The sequence below is a fragment of the Eublepharis macularius genome, chromosome 9 (genome assembly GCF_028583425.1).
Source record: "Eublepharis macularius isolate TG4126 chromosome 9, MPM_Emac_v1.0, whole genome shotgun sequence".
Taxonomy (NCBI): Eukaryota; Metazoa; Chordata; class Lepidosauria; order Squamata; family Eublepharidae; genus Eublepharis; species Eublepharis macularius.
In genome coordinates, this window is record NC_072798.1 from 56,189,831 (window position 1) to 56,212,585 (window position 22,755).

At 40.0% G+C, this 22,755-nt stretch overlaps 1 protein-coding gene across 1 annotated transcript in view; it reads left to right on the top strand.

The window, feature by feature from the left end:
• LIN7A (lin-7 homolog A, crumbs cell polarity complex component) overlaps positions 1-14,847 on the top strand; it is a 51,646-nt gene extending 36,799 nt beyond the window's left edge. The window contains exons 3-6 of the mRNA XM_054988985.1: positions 5,669-5,740; positions 8,348-8,557; positions 11,759-11,968; positions 13,746-14,847. Coding sequence (XP_054844960.1) covers positions 5,681-5,740; positions 8,348-8,557; positions 11,759-11,968 — 480 coding nt within the window. The 5' untranslated portion in view covers positions 5,669-5,680 and the 3' untranslated portion in view covers positions 13,746-14,847. The remainder of the gene's footprint in view (positions 1-5,668; positions 5,741-8,347; positions 8,558-11,758; positions 11,969-13,745) is intronic.
• Positions 14,848-22,755: the final 7,908 nt, after the last annotated feature.

Below are 22,755 nucleotides of genomic sequence, written 5' to 3' on the forward strand. Positions count from 1 at the left end.
TGAGGGGTGGGTGTTGCCTTCTGACACTCTTCCAGTGATGTCAGGGGATGTAGCATATGCAAATCAGTTATGCCAACGACACACTTCCAGTGATGTCAAGGGGCGTGGAATATGCTAATGAGATATGCTAATGAGTTGTGCTAATGAATTCCTGCAGTTCTTTTTCTACGAAATGACCCTTGGGTGGATGGGTGGATAGATGGATAGATAGATATAAACTCATTTTTTCTAAATCCATTTGAACCTGTGACCTTATACATGCCAAGCAAATGCTCTCATATTGAGCCAAAGCCTCTTCCCATTTTTTTTGTTTCTTTATTCAATTAAATGGGTAGACTCCTTTGAGTACAGTGAGCATATAAGACAGCTTGCAAAATATAAAAGTCATTCTACACAAAACAAAAACACAACAAAGAATTAAAAGCCGCCAACAATAAATTAATTATTAGGAATGTTGCAAGAGTTGTAGAAAATTTCAAATCTTTAACAGCCAAACCTAAGCCAACACAAAAGCTTGGCTTCGTTTTTACTACCCTTCTGAGGGTTGCTGGCAGGGCCAGATCTAGGGTTGCCGGCACCCAGTGCCACTCTTGCTCTGGCCTCCGCGTGCGCGCGCGCACACACACAGCGCACACACACTCCCGGCATGGTGCGATGACATCACTTCCATGACATCATCATGTAGGGGTGGGGGGCATGCCACCCACGCAGCAAGCCAGCCACCCAAGCACCCGGTGCACCGCAGAGCTGGCAGTGGCGGTGTGTGCATGCACTGGGGCTAGGAGGCCCTCTGCATGGTTTGCCTGCCCTGCTGCCCTGTCCTGCCTGCACAGCAAGCTGGCCACCCACCGCCTGGTGCGCCGCAGAGCTGGCAGTGGCGACAGCGACATGGGTGTGCGCTGGGGCAGCTGGCTTGCCTCACGAGTGGCTGAGCGCAGGGCTGGGAGGTCCTGCGCGTGCAGCAAGCCAGCCACTCCATCGGCAGGGCAGGCGAGGGACTCCCAACCCTGCGCTCAGCCTCCTGCGTGGCAAGCCACGGCATACTCTTTGGTGGCACCAGCAGCAGGCTACCCCCCCTGCCCCCCCTCGATCCGGCCCTGGTTGCTGGACAAGGTGCCTGTCACACTCATGGGGGAAGATGTTCCATTTAAGTTGGGGGGGGAAGAGACTACATTTTTAAAAAAAAATTAAACAATATATTTTTTAATAATATTAGTTATTTAAAATATTTCTATATTTTCTATATCTTATTAATTTAGAATATTTCTCTTCATTGTCCTGATTGTGGGGGCTTACAATTAAAAATAGTCCAAAAAGATGCCATTAAAGACATAAGCACTATAAAAACATTCTGTAATGCAAAACAGACCATTAAAAAGCTGATACAATAAATCCTCTAATTAAAATGTTTGGGTAAAAAAGCCTGGGTTTTTTTACCTGGTGCCTCAAAGAAAGTAAAGTAGATGCCAGGCAAACCTCAAGGGCGGGGGGGGGAGGTGCATTCCAACGGCAAGTTGTTGTCACCACAGAAAATGTCCTGTAATCACCACACACCTCACATCTAAAGGTGGGGGCACAGAGAGCAGGGCTTGAAAAGCAGATCTTAACTGGCAGACAGAATGGGAGAAGATTGTCTTTTAGATATCCTAGCCCCAAGCCATTTGAGATCTTAAAGGTAAGAACCAGCAATGCGCAGAAATAGGTGTGTAGCCAGTTATATTGTTATGATTAACCCTGCTGTGTATTTTTATTACAATTATAATTGCAATCAAATTTTCAAACTGAGAGCATTGTTTTACGTTTTTTCTGTCCAATGTTGTGAGCCTTCGGTCCCTATTGTTATGGTAAAAGGTGGAAGTCCACAGTGTCTCTCAGCACTGTGAAGTCATTTTCCACAGCCCTTGTTTCTCACATCTTCATTGCTATTGTGAATCAGATGCACTGTCTACCTATACCTCCCCTGAACTTTTAAAAGCAAAGGAACCGTGGCTCCCTAACCCATCCCTCTTTTTTTGCTGGTGCAATGTTGCTCTTACGCAACAGTGATTGATGTGCTCTGTTTTCAAAATGCAAGATACAAAAGATGGCTTCATTTCCAAAATCTTCCAGAGAGTACACAAGCTCCCAAGTGCTTCTGCCTATTGCTGCCCCTAATGGCTCCCAGAGCTGAGACATGGGAGCAGTATGCAAGCCTAGCACTTTAGGAATCAATCCTGAGCAGGTCAACTCAAAAGTAAGTCCTTAGTGGGTCTTACTCTCAGGAAAATGGCCTTAGAGTTGCACTCTGTATTTTATTGCTGATGATGAACTGCACAATGGAGTATCAGGCTGATACTCAAATCCTATGAAAATGAATTGATGGGCTCTTACATTATTTAAACATTGACTTTTTTCCCTCATGAAGAAAATGTTCAAGGGAAAACAGTTGTAACCTAATTATTTATCACACCAATCAGTCATGGTTCATTAATTTAGACTGAGTCATTTAGAAATGACTGAGGATGTCTTGAGAAGATTTCAAATTGGATTATAGCCATGGGGCTACAATACCAACAGGAATCTCCCACATATTAAGCTTCTACACCTTGACATAATTGAGTGCAGCTCAGCTGAATAAAATTATAGAAGATCCCAAAAATATGAGGAGCCTGATGCTGTAGATGCAGTGCATGGCTTGAAGAATATAGAATGAAGTGCAGAGCTCTCAATATCGGCACGGAGGACTGAGAAGCATGATTTTGAAATTGGGCTTTTGTAGGAAATACCACCTGTTTGCCAGTATCAGGACACAAAACTATTTTGCTTGAAATGGTACCTCTAATTTTTAAAAACTGGTATATGGAATACAGTTGTGCAAGTCTCACAGAGACTCATTGGTAATTTTCTGTGGCGTAATATTATTAATGTGCTAATTTCTGTCCCCACCAATGTCATGTTGTAAACTGTTTAAAAGGGAATTAATGTATATGGAAACTTTCCTGAGATAAAAGTTGTTTCACATGTTTAAATGATGTGTTGCATGATTTAAGGCAGTGATACTCAGCGGCTCAGGAATTTTAGCGTGCCACCTGTGTCTCTTCTGAGTACTATTCCCCAATGTGGCACCTACCCCCTGTGTTGGGAAGGTGGGCTTGTGGTTGGCAGGTGCTTCTTACCTTGAAACAGCCATCACCCGAAGAACAGGTACGCAACAAAGCTCCCTGAAGTGCAGGCTTCATGCCAGGGATGGAAGTAAATGTGATTCTTTTGGTTGATGGCCATTGCAAATGTGGGTCTCCACAAACTGCAGAGTGAGTACCACTGCTTTAAGGACAATGACTCATTTTTTTTACCATGAAAAAAAAATAAGTAAATTTCTTATCTATGTGTATGTAGGATAAGCATTAGAAGAAACTGGACAAACCTGTAGTTTTAACAAAATATGGAAATGAAATTTGTTATACACATAAAGTTCAAGTGAGTTTAGCTATTGAGGCATAATCCTTATCTAAAGGGCTTGTTCAACAAAGGATAGTATTAAGCCTTTTGCTACTTAAATTCACATTTAATAATATAAGTATCTCTTCTTCTCAAATTACATTATTTAAAGTCAAATACTATATTTTTCGCTACAAGAAGTTGAAAACTTTTTTAAAATATCAGTCTTCATTATGTAACCAAAAAAAATCCTGGTCGCAGAGGAACCATAATACTGTGCCGTTAGTACAATAGTTCTCAAAACTTTTTGAAGTGGGACTTGGCTCCTGAAAAGTACACTAGGTTTAGGGTCATTTGCAGAAGTAACTTCATACTACATTCTCCCAACTTTACATTGGGAGTTTACCAGCATTACATGTCTAAATTTCATATCAGAACACAGACCAAGTTTATATTTTACTTTTCATTTGTACAATTTGATTATTTATTGCATTGCCTTGTTGCAGTTCGTGGTTATTTTGCCCATTATGCAAAGGCAAACCTAAACTTGCCATGGATTCTCCTCTTCCATTTCACCCTGTTTCAACCCATCCCTCATGGCTTTGAGACTAATCTATGATAGGATCACAACCAGTCTTTGAGAACAACTGCGATAGGGAACAGAGATGCTAAGAAATCTATACCACCATCACCACTACTACTAAGGACAGTCTAGTGTATTTTTACTTAACACAAAACATTTTATCATAAGCTATAATTTGTCAGGCAGAAAACAGCATGCAGTAGAAAAAGAACAGATGGCCATGAGGTCAGAACAGATTAAAAACCTCCTGAGCCACACTACAATTCTTATCTACTTTCAATTCAGTAATTGGTACTTTCGCTTCTTAAAGATTCTTTGTTCAGTACTAAGATTCAGGGCAACAGAGGCAGGCTCTTTCCACAAGTAGAGAAGAAAGAAAGGAGGGGCACTAGCTGAACATATTCTTTGATCAGTTAAAGAGCATCTTCCTTATATGGCCCAAGTAAAGGGAAGAGCATTTATCTCACCCTTGCACTTACTAAAGGCACAAGAGAACTTATGAAGGGGAGGCTCCAGAAACTTTCTCTTTATCTCTATTTGGAAAAAGGTCTAGAGAAGAGCACAGGTGTGTTCTTTATCTCCTTTTGTTCTCTTCTTATGTCTGGAGTTCACAAATTGCCAATTAGCTTATCTTTTAAGAAAGAGAGAACAATTTCAGCAAGGGAAGTCCAACGTGTGAATCTGGGGACTCTAAGCCACTCATAATGTTTAAAAATTGCATACCTGATGTTTAAAAAATGCCCTTTGTGCATGTTGATTGTCCACCTTTTGCAGTTGCCATGAACCTGAGTAGCAAGAGCACTTGAGAAAAGATCCTTTAAAACATTTTACTCCTGTTATCAGTTAAAGCACTTTAGCCTTTGAGAAAATATGAGGGTATATTGAATAAAATGATATAGTACTAAAAATAGATATATACGGGGGAAATTATTGTTACTTCTACTTACCCACCCTCCTCAGTCCCCTTCCATTTTTTCATTTCTATTTAGTTAGCAAAATGCATGTTCCAGTGCAAGGCAGGAGATCAGACAGCATTCAGTGAATAAAACATCTACAACTAAACTATAAGGGGCAGGGAAGGAAGGGAAGTAGAATTGCTTCTTGTTTAGTGACAAAGCAGTTTCCCATACACTAGGCTCCAAAGAAATAGGATGCATCTCTTTGCATCCCTTCCTTTTTTCCAAAAAGCTCAGAGTGGCAGTTGACCCTCTCAGCAACCTAGAGAGGTGGTTTATGGAGAGAAACAGCAACTCACACACAGCCAACAGCTAAGCTGGATTTACTGTGTTTAGCTAGTACAACCCAATATCTAAAATAATTATATAGAAAATGACACACGTGCAAGGAGAGAGAGGTGACACTATGCTTATGTCAAACAATGATTGAAGGATTAGATTATTTCAGCTACAAAAGATCAATGATTGAGTGCTTGGAGGCTGGCAATATCCTCACAAGAGAAGTAAAGCCGTAAGAGTAGGGTAGTTTGATTGTGCATACCAGATTCTGCCAACAACCCTTGGAAAAGGAATGTATGGAGCAATGCAGAATTACCAAGCTGTAAAGCACATCTAGTATACTATGTTCTTAATTCTGTTAGAAGCTTTGACTGGTTACAAAACAATGGATTTTTTGTATCTGTAATTTTTTCTTCTGCTTTTATCGCTTTAGGTATACCAGTATATGCATGAAACCATTAACGTTAATGGCTGCCCAGAATTCCGTGCCAGGGCTACTGCAAAGGTAGGACATGTGCATCTTTTAAAATACACAGGACTGAAGTGGCCTAGTAATTGACTGTGCGCGTGTATGTTTCAGGTATTCGTGTGTACACTGTAAGAAAATTTAGACATCAGTGGCAGCCCAGAGTCTAGAACCAGTGCTACTTCCAGGTAACAATCATAATGGAAAATTCAACCTTTGTGCTGCTTCTGTAGCTTAAGAAAAGAGAATGCTTTATAGAGTTCAGAAGTTGGGAGTGGGGGAATCAGCTTCCAAATCAGATCTACCAGTTCTTTGCATACAGTGGGGTGGATCCAACCCGCTTTTCCACTGATGGAAAAAGGAAGAAAGGATCCCCCCTCTTTGGCCACCTAAAGAGGCTATGCTTGGAAACATGGGACCTGCGTAGACAAAAGCCATGTGAGACAGGAGCTGTAAGCTGTAAGGAGTAAAGAAGGAAATTGGGTGAGATTAAGTTAAAATATTGGTTGGATCCATCCCACTGACCACTAGCGTTTCTGCGCCTGAATTCTCCTGTAATGTTTTTCCCCCTCACTGTCTGTGGCCTGGCGTAGGACTAGCACAGAAGATACTTCAAGAGATCTATTTTCAAATATTCTGAGTACACATCTTTAACAGGCTGGCAGTAGCTATGGATGCATAGCACATCTGAAAAACAAACTATCGGTGAAGTTTTGTGAAAGTTCCTCACAAATCCATATAGGTTCCCTGCATAAAGAACAAATATGTCCGTTGAACTAAAATATGAAATGCCCTTCTGCATGTTCACTATGTTGTGACCATAGTGATGTCATCAGGGAAAAATCCCTTTGTTTACCCTTGATAAAATGTAATACATTTCATCTCCTTTGGCAAGGGAGGGGTGGGACAATTTTTAAAAAACCTAAGAAGTTTGTTTGGACTTCTAACAAGCACATGCATACATCAAAAAAGGTTCTTAGCAAATCAGAATGATAAAAAACGGATCTTCCTTCCATATTAGGCCCAGTAAAAGCATCCCACTGGTTATCAGAGCTAAGTCAGGACTTAATACAGATGAACCATTACTGCACTGAAGCAGCTGGAAACTCTGTACATCCTCAGCCACGCAGCACTTTAACATTAATTCTACCTCTGTGCTATAAATGTATTCAAGTAAAAGGCATCCATTTCGTTACCTAGTAGAATGTTGCCATCATTCTTTTGTAGCTTGTACTTGACCTGAACACTGCAGATATTGATAGATTATTATCTCGGGCCCTAGAAAAGTGTTTTTTAGATTGTTTCCACTCTGTATGAATGCAGAAATGACCACCATGTGGTGCAGTTAAGAGGGGAGATGTCTCAAGAAGGTTTGCCATTCTCATTTCTTATTCATATAGAACAGCAGGATTGTAGAGCAATGTTTCAATATCACAATACTTCCTGGTTTTTTTCTGGGCTGTCTGCATTGCATCTTTCTTGTGCATTTATGTTTGACATTTAATGTGTGCATGATAGCAAAAGTTTGCATGATGACAAGAAGTTTTGCATATATAACTAAAATTATATTCATCCACTAAGTAGAAAAAACTGTTAGAATGTAGGACTTGCCAAGCGGTTTAAGCTGTAAGTTCTCTAGGCCAGCTCCAACTGCCCCTAAACCCTTTCTAGTCCCATTGATTTCAGTTGGGAAGCGAAGCATATGCTTGAGTCTCTCCCATGGTAATCAATGGAACTTTGCTTAGTGTTTAACTTTGTCTATACCGGCCCTGTATTTGTAATCAACACACAAAAATATACCCCATACTTATAAGCAGTTGCTATTTTTTCATTATTTTCGTAATGCAAGCTGACTGGTTTGCTTTTTAGAATATCGGTATGCTTTCAGTGTTAAAAAAAACCACAATCCTCTGCCTTATTTCAGCTGTTGTTACGGTGAAAGCTTTTCTAAAACTCAGTCAACCAAAGTTATTTAAGTGCCGTATCTAAAAGATTTACACCGCAATCCTAAACAGAGTTACACCAGATGCAACTCTGTGGAGCTCCGTGTGTGTATCAAAGCTTCCAGAGCTTGGAAACTGAATCAAATGTTATGTAAAAATTAAAAGTGTTTTCCATGAAAATTAACTAGGAAATAAACAACAGTGTTACTCTTTTTCACAGCAGCCAGTATGCATTTACATTCATAAATATACAGGCGTTGCAAGAAGGTCACAGTTCTAAAGAACACAGAAGAGATTTTCATTCCCCTCTAGAAATTGCTTTTAAGTACAAAATTTAAATACACACACAGTGTTCCACTGCCCATACAGGCTGCTCCAATGCAGGTCGCTGATCTGCACATCTATTCCTTTTTTTTTTGCATTACTGTGGAAGGGACACCCACATGTACCACAACTTTGTGCACATCAAAATTTCTACACCCTAATTACTCTGTTAGCACATCACTGGACATGGAGGTGTGAAGCACACATTTTCTAACTTGTATATATCTATGCTTTTTAATCAAAAAGGTGATGCAGTATTTATAAACAACATATAAGAAATACAAAATATGGTTCTGTGTGGATTAACCTATCAAACACAATCAGTAACTGTGCTTCAAATTCTGCACACTGCATTGCTAAATCTCTCGTTTCCTTCTAGGCAACAGTTGCTGCCTTTGCAGCAAGTGAAGGCCATTCACACCCTCGAGTAGTAGAGCTGCCAAAGACTGATGAAGGTCTTGGTTTTAATGTGATGGGGGGGAAAGAACAGAATTCTCCTATTTATATTTCTCGCATCATTCCTGGAGGAGTAGCAGAAAGGCATGGAGGACTCAAACGTGGAGACCAGCTGCTTTCTGTTAATGGTGTGGTAGGTGCACATGCCTCATTGAGCCCGTTTGTGGGGAGAGCGGATTATAAATATAACAACAACAATAATTCTGATTCATGAATTTGGCTTGTTCCAAGTCTCTTTTGAAAGAGAAGTTTACAGTTCCCTTTAAGGAAGATACCATAGCTTCTTTTAGGACAATGATTCCAGACTTTTGGAGGTGATATGAAGCCCAGCCCCAGACTAACCTGGGGCTCCAGCTTGCAGGGTCACAGGATGTGGGGCATGGAGAAGAAGCAGCCACCATGCTTCTGCAGCTGGTAAGCTCCTGGCAGCCTCCATGGGGCTGTGCAGGGCCTGGTGGCCTCGGACTGCCTGCCCAATCAATTGGCAGGGTACGCTGGACTATTGGAGGGCAAGCCTTGCCCACAGACTTGGAACAGGAAGTCCAGATTCAGTCCAGTCCACAGGCAGAGCTTAAATTTCAGAGCTGCCCAAGCTCTTCGCACTGTGTGGACAGTGTTTCCACATAGATGGGGATCCCCTTAAGAGAACTTGGAGGTGAGGTATGGCAGAGACAAGCCCAGCTCGGGTGCTGTCGGAACATGCTAGGTCCCAGGCAGCAGAGGAACCATGCTGAGGCTTATGCCCATGTGGAATCCCAGTTACTGCCATACCATGGTTTCCCCCTCAGCAGATGGGTCAAGAGGATGTGTGGATCTGAAGCCTATGCGGCACTAATGTTCCATAAGCTGTAATCAGTAAAGTTGTTATCTCTTTAAACTCTATTGGGTGTTCTGTCTCTTCTTTCACTCTGCGCTTGTCCCTCACCCCTAGAGCTGGCCACACAAGTAATTTTGCAAGAACTATACCAGTCAACAGAAGGGTTCAAAAGTTTTCAGCAAAATTACTTTGTATTACCTCAAAAAGTCTGAAAACATCCTAAAGGAAGCTACCATATGATCCCTAAACACATCAGTTCTAAATACATTTTCCCCAGAAAGTCCAGTTTATTTCAGTGGTACTTACTTCCAAATGTGCTTAGCAACACAGACTGACACTTCAATTTTAATGGCATGATTATGTCAAACTAAATTCCATATGGTATTTACTTCCAAGTAATAATGTTAGGCATTTGGGTGTCAGGCATATTGGGACTGCTCTAGAAGTGGCAGATGGACAGCTGCAGTAAAATCCCTTGAGGATTACAAACTTATGCCACTTACCCTGTTTCATTCAGTGGAACTTGCTCATCTGTAAATACGTTGAATGATTAGATATAAAGGCAAGCTGGGATTCCACATCTGTAGACATTATATAGAAGAGGGAATTTCCCCAGCTGCAGCTTCTCACCCTTACATTTTAATATGATGAGTTTTACCTTCCAATATGCCTCATTCGTCTAAAAAAGGAAGGAAGCCTACCACCAACATATAAAGAATTATGAAAACATATATGGCCGAATCCACACTCACTCACCATCCACTTACCTTGCGCAGTTGTGGCAATCGGGTTCATTCCGCTACCATGCTGTGCATCATCACATTCACCCTTCCAGTGCGTCTTCATGGCGCAATCATTTCTCCACACACCACTGAGTAAAACGTTACAGTGGGTGGTTCCATCCTCCGCCATCAGAATTGACGGCACACGTCAATTCCCTTTTAAAAAAAAAAAAAAAAGGTCAGTTTTCTGGTATACCGATATTCCGACTTTTAAGAAATGGCAATGTACCCTCCCCCTCATCTTTGATTGGCTCATTTTTTGCTCGTCACATACCACTTTCTAACAGTTGGCTGGTTGGTATGGCGGCCAAATTTGAAATTAGATTGTCACATTAAAGGCATTGTCCGGAAATTCTGCTGCTCAGAGTGATTTTCTGCTTTTAGTAGTTAACAACATGGATGCTCAAAGTGTGATATTTGTGATAATGGCTCAGATTGTGGTTGGCATGCTTTGCAGCACAGCCATGTGACACCACGAGATGATGCATTCTGTCTTTCACACATGGTAGAATCTCCCACCTGCGTCCTAAGCTTTCAGGAATATATTTGTTTTCCGCACCTACCGTTTACTGGAGACGATCGTTGTGGGAAATACAGGATTGCTCGGCTTGGCTCCTCACGCTCTTAAAAATGGCAGAACACAGTAGGGAAACGGTCCCCGTGTGACATGTGCATGCTCCGGTGACCGTTTCTTTCCCTGCGCAAACTGCTGCTCACTACAGTTGGTTTACCAGTATACCGACCTTTCTGCACTGTGCAAAAAAAAAAAAAAGGCGGGGAGAAAACAGATTTCCACCACTATCGCGTGGTTTGGAAGGAAGGCACAATTGTGGCACGGTGATGGCGGGGAACACGCGGAATGGGAAAGCGTGTGAGTATCTGGAAGAACAGTGCACTGCTTGCGAAAAAGGCGCGGAAACAAAAAGGAAGTGTGGATTCGGCCTATGTTTATACAATGCATAGGGTTCAAAGAATAATATTAACACACAAATGAGAACAGAATCCATGAACGCTGTCAAAAGACAAAAAAGAAAACCCAGACCCTACTTTACAATGAATTAGCCTGGGACTTTCTGCATGCCAAGCAGATATTCTTCTGCTGAGCCACGGCCCCTATGTTTTCCTTCAATAACAGGCATCCTTCTCCTTATAAATGAATTTTGGCCTTATTTTGGTGCCCTTTAAATTTTTCAACACTAAGAAACTCCCAGGAGCTGCAGGAAAATCTGAAGTATCTGAAACTACTTCCAAAGTAAAATACTTCAACATACAATTCTTAGGATCCTCATAGCCTGTTTTAAGGTGGTACTTGCTACTCTGTAGTCCAAAGCATGTATTTCTTGGAAGTAAATCTCCTTGAAGGCAGTGGCAGTGACAGCCAAATAATGCTTTTACAATGAAGCTTTTACATAAGGTTGATTTCACATGCTGTGTTTCTTTTGCTATACACATATCTTGAATTTTCAGGTTGGCACTTTGCTTTTACAATAGAAGTGCATCAGTTTAGCACAGAAATTTATGGTACTCCCTAATGATTTCCATGCTACTGGAATGGTGTTTTCTGCCCCAGTGTTGTATTCAGTTCTGCTGCCATCCTTATTTCCCTTAAGTTATGAACAGGTGCAATCTGGGGGAGAGGGTCAAGAGAGCCTGTGAACCCAAAACCTCACAGCAACTTATGAGCTTCTTGCTGCTTGCAATCTGAAACCTGTTTTCCTGGGGGGTTTTTATTCAGAGTGTGGAAGGAGAACACCATGAAAAAGCTGTGGAGCTTCTGAAGGCTGCTAAGGACAGCGTCAAGCTGGTGGTGCGCTACACCCCCAAAGTGTTAGAAGAAATGGAGGCTCGCTTTGAAAAACTGAGGACAGCCCGACGCAGACAACAGCAACAGCTGCTAATTCAGCAGCAACAACAGCAAAATGCACAGCAAAATCATATGTCATAGGTGAGAGTGTTCATTGGTCTTGCTTCAAGCCTGCCCTTGAAAAACATTGGGCACTTCATGAGTATTTGGTATGCTCAGGGCTGCTGAATGGGGATTTGAACCCAGTTCTCTTAGATCGAAGTCTAATTGACAAATCACTATACTACACTGGATCTCCAAAAGAGGTGATGTGAAACAGAGAATTTCAACAGAGAGAATTAGGTAGTGTGTAAGCAGTCATAAGAGCAAATAGTTTCCTGCCAATTCAATCAAACTTTCATCTGCATTTAGATGCCATGATAGGTTTATAAACTATGGATGATAAAATTCTGATTTAGCGTGATTCCTGAATGTGTTTTACCAAACTGAGATTTACAGGCAAGTAATAAACTGGGATTGTAAACCATGGTCTCTACCTGGTTTGTTAGCTATGGCTAAATTCAGACATAACAATAAACTGTGGTCTGTTATGTACATCTAAGCGAGTAATCAAAGTTTGTGAAACAAAATATTTTATAAATACATCACAGTTTATTACGATGTCTGATTGCAGCTGAGTACAGAGACTGTGTAGCATAGCAGGCATAAAGTTTGTCAGGGGGTAAGATTCAGTGGCAGAGCCTCTGCTTGGCATGCAGGTGGTCCCAAATTCAGCCCTTGGCATCTCCAGTTTAAAGGACCAGGGGGCAGGTGATGTGAAAGACCCCTTTGGAGAACCACTGCGAGTCAAAGGAGACAGCACTGACCTTCATGTACCAACAGTCTGACTCAGTATGAGGCAGCTGCGTGTGTCATTATTGTCCATTTCGCTTCATTATTTGTCCATTTCGCTTCAAGCAAATACACACATTGGTTGCTTTTGTTCTCAGGTTATTTTTATATGAATCTGTTACATAGCTTCAGTTTATGCTTTGCTGTATTCAGCATTTTACATTGATCATCTTTTTTGCAGTGACCAGCAAGCTGGTTCATTCTTAGAAAGATGTACTTTCAGCTCATAGACCATCTTCCCCTGTAGTTTAATGAGAGATCAGAAACTAAGCCAAGTCTTAGTGATTGCACTGCTCATTTTTGTGGCTCTGTCTGTGGCTCACATCCTCCTTCCAGTTCTGCAGGAATTATTGGGGCTTTAGATTCTAAATCAAAATGTGCCATGATAGACCATATCCTAAAATCCTTGCTAACTCTTGTCTGAGGTCTGACAATCTGGCAATAATTTTGTGAAATATGTTTAAATTGTCTGTATTGGTCTGATATACAGGGTTTGGGCTCTATATTTTATTTTAAATTCAGGAATATTTGTAACTCAGTCATATTAATGTTTAACAGTTCACTGGTTTCAGTAAGAGTTTCCTTGATCTCTCTGTCTGTCAGACAGTAGTTGGTCACCATGGCAGCTAAGCCAGCATCCTACAGACGGTAAATCAGGGCAGAACAGTGTAGTTTAATTACACTTGCCAGAAGCAAAAAGAAAAAAGCACAGACAATTGGCTGTAGGGTCGTTTAAGAACAGCCTTCAGGATGCTGCTCCTTATATTAGCAGTTCCTCCCATACACACACAAGTATCACCCAAGCCCCAGTGTAGCACTTCATGTAAGATCAGGACAGCTCAGAAAAATGAATGGACAAATGAAAGCACAGGAAGTGGGGGAGAGATGCAACTCTATGCACACTTAGTTTGAAGAAAGTCCTTTTTAATTCCATGGGACTTACTCTGAATAAACTTGCATAGGAAATCCTCAGAATTCCCTGCTGTGTCTGAAATTTTGTGGGTTTTAATTACAGATTCTTTTCCAGAAAGAAGTTCTGAAATCAAGAGTTCAGCAACTTCACAGCAAAGCTGTGCTTCATATTCCAACACAGAGTGAAGAAGCAGCAGCACCAACAATGCAACAATTGCATTCACCAGCAATCTGTGAATTACTGCCATAAGAATTGTTTGACAAGCCAACACCACAATAAACCCTCTCCAGCAGGTTTTTCGATATACTGAAGCCTTAGGATGAAAAGGGTTGTTTGACTGCTGCTGTTGTATTGTAAGATCTTTCAAAATTTAAAGAGTTGTTCCAAAAAAGAAAAAGAATGGAACTGAGTATTCATCATGGCTTCTGAATGAATGTTTGTACGGTCCCAGTCCTGCTCTTCTGGCAATAGTCCTTTGATGGGAATTGGTCAAACAGATGAGCCGGTGTCAAGAAGAATACTGTCAAGAATTTGTCAGCTGCAGTACAGCTCTAGATACGCTTCAGAAAGGGGTGTGTGATTAATACCACCAAAATGTAGATAGGGATGTGCATTCATTTGCATCCATCACAAAAACAATGCAGTGTGGATCAACAGCATCCCTGCAATTCCTGATCTAGCCAGTGATAGGAGTGTGGCTGTCTGCTTTTGACCGCAGATCTCCCAATATTAACTGGACCAAGACCTGTCTGTGTGTGTGTGTGATGAACAATGTAAAGCAAAATTGCATCTTTAAATGTTGCCATTTGAAATCCCTCATACATCATGCATAGCATCTCAGTGTTATAGAGTTATATTAATCTAAAATCCCGTTTGTAATAATTCTCCATTTCTTCTCTTGAAAGTTGTTACTATATTTATACAGCATTCCATTTGTAGAAACATTCGGCTTTTTACTTTTGGTGTATCCCTATAGTCTATTGATCAGGTTGGATTCTATCTTTTGTTAGTTAGTAATACTTGATGACCCTAGAACTGTATTTTTAAATATAGATATTGCTAGTATATCTACTATAGCTATTATCAAGAAATCTATAACTGAGTATACAGTATATTTATAAGATATAAATACATATATATAAATATTGTTAGAACGTACTTGTTCCAGAAGTAGGATCTATGCTTACTATATATTGCATATGTTGTTGAGATAATGTTAATGACAGAAAGCTTGGGGGGGGGGATAAATATAACCAAGTATCTCAGTATTTCTCTATTTTTCAAATATATTCTTTCTTTCATTGTTTTTTATAGATTGAATGCACCAAGTCACTTAAGCCCACTTTGTTGTTCATGGAGAGGCAGGCCTCCCTAAGGAACCACATCTGAGTGGTAGGGTAGCATTAGTTTCCCTGACCCTTTACAACTAAAGTCTGATCTGCATCGTCAGAGAAGTGGGAGCAGTCTAGTCACCCTTCCATTGACCCCAGAGTCAGCGCCAGCAGGGAGTCCCCGCCCTGCCCCTAGGAATATTTTGTAGTTCATGTTGTCATTCACTGTTGACTTCTTTTACTGCTGCAAGACATTTCAGAAACCAATTTGGGGCTGGAAAGTGAATCAGAATATAAAAATTTAGGAGTCCTGCATTAGTAAACTGGACTGTAGTACATAAGACTGCGAACACATTATTCAGTGCTTCTCAGTGACTCCCTGAAAACAAAAAACTAGCACAACAGTTGCTAGTTGTAGTAGATTTTTTTACTTACAGGGCATTTTTTAGTATGTGGGAGGATTAAAAATTATACCTGCTAAGTGCAGTTACACTCCATTGCAGGATTCTGTCATCTAATTCTGCTGCATTATAATCCAATTCTCATTCTGTAGCAATGAAAAGTTAAGAAAGGGCTATTACATTATTCTGCCTTTTATAAGATCATTTCAGATTAGTGAAACTTAACTAAGGGCAACTCTTCTAGGTCTCAGCCCTGATACACAATATTCTCTAACTAAAAATGCCATTGATTTAGTGTGAGGCATACAAAACAAGTCCTCTACTGCTAAAACCCAGAAGGATAAAAGGTTTTATCAACACTGGCTGTCCTCAGGAGACTCAGTAAGAGAATATGTATGCTGCCATCTAAACCACCTCAGTTTGACAGAGTTGGTTCCTAGGAGCTTTTCTGAATATGAAAAAGGAATGAAGGGTCCCCTTTGGCCACCCCAAAAGACTCTGTCTAGGATCATGGGGCCTGCATGAACAAAAGCCTTTCGGGCGGAGGCTGTAGTTAGTAGGACAACTAGGCAAGATTGGATGAAAAAGCTGTTTGGATCCAGTTTAAGTCCATTGCTTCTGAACTATTAGATATTAATATTCATGTTGAATGATAGGTTAGGGAAAATGTCGTTTTCCTTAGCAAAATAATTTCTAAAAATGTTGCATAGAATCTTGGTGGCTATCAAATATGTTTTTAAGAATGTACTTTTGTACCTACAAGCCAGAGAATTCAGCAAGACTAACATGTGATACTTCTTCTGTCTCTCAGAGGAAGGCAGGCAATGATTTGTGCGCATGTGTAAAAACTCCATTCAAAGCCAAATACTGTCCGCAGCCCTTCACTTTATCAGACATGAAATTTTTCATCATGGCTTTATGAAAATCAGAAAGAAAAACACAACTGCTTGGAATTGTATTATAGAAATTTTTCATAAATGTGTAGAACTAAGATAATGGAGCTATACCCCTATGTTACCCAATTTTAAGTATTAAATTATATGTTTCTGTATTAGGTTTTAGTTTACTGTACTTACCAACTGTGATGTGTCTTATGAAATATTTAACTTTTAAATTATATTGTTTTTAGGGGTCCGTGGAAGTAGTGAGTGTGTACATGCTGTTGTCACTTTCCCCTCAATCCAACCACTGTTATAAGAATTGCCCTGTAAAAAGTTTTCACATTAAACATAATTTGACATCTTTTGCATTTCAGATTGCCAAACTACATGTAAAAATACAAAATTCAGTAAAATGGACATTGCACACAGTAGATTGTGCAAAGTAGATCGCATAAGTAAAATGTCACTCGCTCATGTTTAAATATGGAATATTGTCAACATTGTTTGGATTGTGTACTTTAATAAATTTTGAACATATCATTTGTCTCATACAGCAATTTCTGTTAAAATATAACCCCCACAATAGGTTCTGGACAAATCATTAGAACTTGGCCACCCTTGATATAGTACAAATACTAAAACTTCAGATATTCTTTTCAAAAATACAGTTGCATAAACATTCTAAAACTGATCATTTCTAAGGTCATAGAAGTTGTTTATTGAACCAGTCAAGGCTAGCTCAGACACTTCTAACACATTCATTTGATATTTTCCAGTAAGTGTAATTGGGGTCCAACAAAGTAGCCGTTTTCCTTTGCTTCCACAACTACTCATATTATGATGCTGACCATGATAATAACTAAAAGATCAAGAGATGATCAGGTAATTTTCTTCTCATTGACATGTTTAATGTGTCATTTCTTTATAGTTTCCCTTTTAAAACTGAGGGTACGTCCTGGACAGCCCATGGAGATCAGAATGTGGTTTGACCCCCGAAATGTCCCTGCTACCAGACTGGCCTCCAAAACAGGGCATGCAACAACTCTGTCCAATAACCAAGACATGACACCAGAAATATAATCACCCCAAGGGGTCGCCTCTGTGACTGGGTTGCCCTGACAGCCAGGCTTCAATTTGTTATGCATTTGTGATGCATAACATTTCTTGGATGCTGGTTCCACAAATGGCGCAATACAAAATTAAGCCTCAAGTGCAGAGTTGCTGGACTAAAGCATGGCTTGACATATAGAGAGATTATGTTGAGCTTGCTGGGTTTATTCTGGTTCAGTTGGTGACTCAGAAATTAATCCTAGAAGTTTCAGTTTCAAAATGAATCCCTCCTGAGCAACTTCAAATATTTTGAACCTACATAAGCAGCAAAAAGAGCTGTTTGGTCTTTTTTTAAAAATATACTCTTTCCTGCCTTTTAAGTTCTATAATAAACAAAGGCAGAGGGTCTGAATTCATGAGTCTAAACTTCTATCTCAACTGCACCAACAATTCAATAAGCATAATTTAACATTTAACCATATAAGCCTTGCTGGATGAAACTGATAAAGGTACTTAAACCTCTTCCATAAGTACCATTTTCATCTCTGGATAATAGAATGCTGGAAATCATCAATGTTTCCCAATTTCACAAAAGAGCCAGCACAGCGTAGTGGTTAAAGTGTCTGGCTTGGCTCTGGAAGCCCCACGTTTGAATCCTCTCTCTGCCATGGAAGCTTGCTGGATGACCTTTGACCAGACGCACATTCTCAGCCAAACCTACTTCCCAGGGCTGTTGTGAGGATAAAATGGAGGAGGGGAAACTGATATAAGCCACTTTGGATTCCCATTCCCTAGAGGAAGCCAGGGTATAAATGAAGTAAAAATAAAAACAAATAATGTTAAAGACAAATAAATAATGTTAAAATAAAAACAAATAATGTTAAAGAATCAAATCCAAACCTTTTAATTAATTTTGAGGCACCTCAACAACAAAGCCCCTTGGTTTACTGAAGGACTACAGGCAATGAAAAGGGAGATGGCTTGAGCAGCAGTGGAGAAACACTCATAGCAAATCCAACAAAATATGGACTAAACCTCATGTTAAAGCTTACTCCATGACAGTGATGGTGAAGAAACAAGGTTTCTGTGGCACCAGAACATCCAAACAGAGTAGGACTATAGAACTTCTCAGAATTGTCAGGACTTCCTCTGGGCTGAGATGGACTGTTTGGCAACTTGCTGCAAACTAGATTGCTTGACGCTTGCTTGCGACCATTAAACGCTATTTCTGATTAAGCAAAATGCCTGTTTCATCTGGAATATAGGATTTCTTTTTTACCTCACAGCCATCCCCATGTGCCGACTGTTTTGTCATTCTACTGTTTATGACTAAATCCTCCTATAATACAAGACAGACTGAAGAGATCGAAGGCAAAAGCCTTTGGTGGCAGTGAAAACCATTTTGGAATGCTAAGAAAAATAGGGAGTCAGCATAACACAGGCCATTTCAGAGCCTTTTAGCAAGGAGCCATTACAGGAGTTACAATATACGTGTCACATCATATTTCCAATTGATCCCAAGTAGGTTTTGGAAATCATGAGCAGATGCCTGGAGGCAATTTTGAGATGCATGAGGGCTAATAAACCAAAACCTAATCTCAATAAAAAGGTGGTGGTACTGGTGGGAGGAATTGAGATGTCACCTGTTCTGGGTGGAGTTGCACTCCCCATAAAGGAACAAGTTTGAAGTTTAGGGATGCCGCTGGACTCGGGCTTCCTGTTGGAAAATCTGGTGGCAGCAGCAGCCAAGAGCATATTTTGCCAACTTTGGCTAGTGAGCCAGTGTAGCCTTTCCTGAGCAAAAAACATCCTGCCACTGTGGTGTATGTCTGGGTAACTGCAGTGCACTCTATGTGGAGCTGCTCTTAAAGAGCTCCTGGAAGCCACAATTTTTAAAGAATGTTGTGGACAGGATTCTGACAGGTGTGGGTCATAGAGACCATATCACTCCAGTCTTGTTCCACCTACGCTGGCTCCCAATTTGCTTCCAAGCTCAATTCAAGGTGCTGGTATTAACCTTTAAAGTCCTATACGGTTTGAGGACAACATACCTTAAAGATCCCCCTACTCTCTTATGAACCTTCTCCAGGAATTATCATCATCTTCAGAGGCTCTACTTTGGGTGCCTACACTATCTGAGGGCAGGCAGGTGACAACTTGGTTGTGACACACAGACTATGGCATTCCCTCCCCAGGGAGATTTGTCAATCATTGCATTCTGCCTGAAGGTGAAGACCCTCCTGTTTTGCTTGGCATTCCCTCACTGATTCTCACTGACTCTCCTCCCCATTTATGTGTCCATGTGTTTTAAATACTTATATAATACGTATTTTTCTGCCATTCAAGACTGCATATCACCCATTTCCACTCTTTTCTTGCTATATATACGCTCTGCAGCACCTTACTTCCTGTATGAACTACACTCTCATTCTCTTGCAAATGTGGCAGCCTGATAAGCCCTGCACGTTTCAGTCATGTACATACAATCCAATTCCTTATAGCAAACAAGGCACATCAGAAAATTTGCAATGGATACTTAAATTCTGATCCTTGTAGTAAAGATCTACTTCAAACTTGCCCCAAATCAGAGGCAGCTATGTAAACCAGTGATTACACCTGGGCAGATACGCTCAAGCAAGTGAGAAGCTCATTTGGCCTGGGACTTCCTCCCATTTGCTTTGTGCTAAAGGGTATATGGTTCTTTCCTCCCATACTAGTTCCATGACTGCATCAAAAATCCCATCAAAATTTTCTCAAATAGAAAAGCCACAATGCAATCGTATCCTGTTACTTCTGTAGCTTTGTTTGAAAATTTAGGCTGAGCTAAGAAATAGTCAAAAATACTATTTGACTTGGCTAAAGTACAAAAAAATTATAGATCAGAAGAAACCACTGTGGATTATACCAGCTGAGGTGATCAACCCAAACTTAGAATACAAAGGAAGAGAATGGCTTACCCTCAAGGACCTAACAGAAGTAGCAGATAAGGAGGTGAAACTCAAACCAAATGAGGAGTTGCCATTAAAATATGGTTGGTTACAATATAGACAAATTAAAGACTTATTTGACTCAGACCAAAGAAAGACAGGTTTTAGAACCAAGAATTCAGAATTTGAAGAACTATTGTTGGGAGATAATACTAAAGCAATTTCTAAAATGTACAAATTGTTATTGAAGTGGTTTACAGAAGATGAAACAGTCAAGGTACAAGTGGTAAAGTGGGCTATAAATTGTAATAATGAAATAACGATGGAAGCATGGGAACAACTATGGAAAAATACCTTAAAAATATCAACATGTGCCAGTATTAGAGAGAATGGCTATAAAATGTTATACAGATGGTATTTAACACCGAAAAAATTAGCCATAGCCAATAAACAGCTATCTAATAAGTGTTGGAAATGTAAGGAGCATGAAGGTTCTCTATTTCATATGCGGTGGACTTGTCGTAAGGCTAGAGACTTTTGGACCAAAATATGTGCTGAGATGTTTTTGATACTTCGCTATAATCTTGCTAGAAATCCAGAGATGTTGTTACTATCTTTGCATTTGGAAGATGTTAACAGAAATGATAAGATATTGTTATATTACATGATAACAGCAGCTAGAATAATATATGCTCAGTACTGGAAGAGAGAAGAGATACCTGAAATTGAAGAGTGGACAAGAAAATTGTTGTACATGGCTGAAATGGACAAACTAACAAGAAACTGGAAGGATCAAGATCCAAAAGCATTTTTGGAAGATTGGAAAAAGTTGAAAAAATATATGGAAAAGAAATGGGATGTTAAGGGACAATTATGGTCTTTTGAGGGGTTTTAATGATACTAAGTAAGATAAGATATAGTTAAGATCTTTACTAATAACAAGATAAGAACAATTTTAGTATAGAAATAATGTGTTACTAATAACGGGGGGTTGGAGTGCTGTTGGAAGTCAACATCGAAAAGCGGGGGAAGGGAGGGGTGGGGGAATATATTCATGGGAATTGAAATGGATTATATTTGTATCTTAATTTGACTATATATTGACCCATCCAATAAAAATTTATTATAATAAAAAAAAAATACTACCAGAATTATTTTCAGTTATTTGTTTTAAATATGTGTATCCTGAATTTCAGGTTAAAATTATAATACGCCTAGCAAATTGTAAATGTGTGTTCTACATTTCACATTAAGATTCTGATATGGTAAATCAACACATCATCTGTAAAATCAATAACTTTAAAACCAACACAGCAATAAAAGAAGTAACAGGAAATTTAAGCAAATAATAGAATAGTGGCATAGAACAATTATTTAAACTGTGACTTATATGCCAGATATTTCATAACGATTAAATCAAAATAGTAATTCTGAAATTCTTAGAGCTGTAGTCATTCTAAATGCAAAGAAGATAACCCGAAGAAATGAATAAAATCTTGCAACAGTTTTCAATGTGACCCAAATCTGTTCTAACTAGTGAATGCTACTAAACTGTCTATAGAAAGAGACAGCCTGTTATTCAATGAGATGCTGAAGAATCAGGTCGTGATAGAACAGCACATGCTAAAATGAGGCAACTTTACTGAAGCATGAGGTGGAAGGAAGCTGTGTCACATCACAATGACTGCATCATGACTATTGACTAACACACTGCTTAATTTCACCCTTAACTTCATCTAGATTTATCAAGCAGGTGTCAGGAGAGGCACCAAATACATTTTGTAACTTAATACCTTTCCTATATAAATGTAATTTGTCAGTTCCACAAGGGCCAACTGTGCCAGTATGCTTTCCTCTGCAGGGCACTTGAGCAATGTCAATTTTGCTGGGCTACCTAAGTGCTAAGCACTTATGCACAAATCTTAGTGTAGAAGTGTGCCAAGCCACCTGTTTTAACAAAAGCAGCTTGGAAAGTGCCATCTTAAGCATAGTTCTAAGCCCACTGAAGTCAATGGACTTCGCTTAGGATGACACTGTAAGTGCCAAGGGGCTTAGAAAGCTGTAATTCTCCTTAATATTTCTAGCTCTGCCACAGATATGGACCTTTTGTCTTTCTTGGTGCAGCTATACTGTAGCAGCTGATCAGCGAAAATGAAAAATATAATCAATAGGAACAAAACAATTTCTGTATGGGCAGTGCCCGACTGGGATAAGGACTATGATGCTTGTGGAGAAGGGGTTCACTCTTCCTCTCTGCACTATATACCCATCCTGAAACAGTCCTAGGTGGCTGATATTGAAGGAAACCCATGTATATCCCAGGAACCACAGGTTTCTTCATAAAGCACTCCCTGAGAGCTTCAGGTTGAGAAGATGGTGCAGGGGAAAACTGATCACAGTCCACTGGCACTGTGGAGAACCCACAACTCATGTCATTGTGTACCATCTGAGACAGGGTGAGAATCTCAGACCCAACCTGTATAATCAGTAATGTGTGAAGACGGCTGGAACCAAGAAGAAGAAAGAAGCATTCT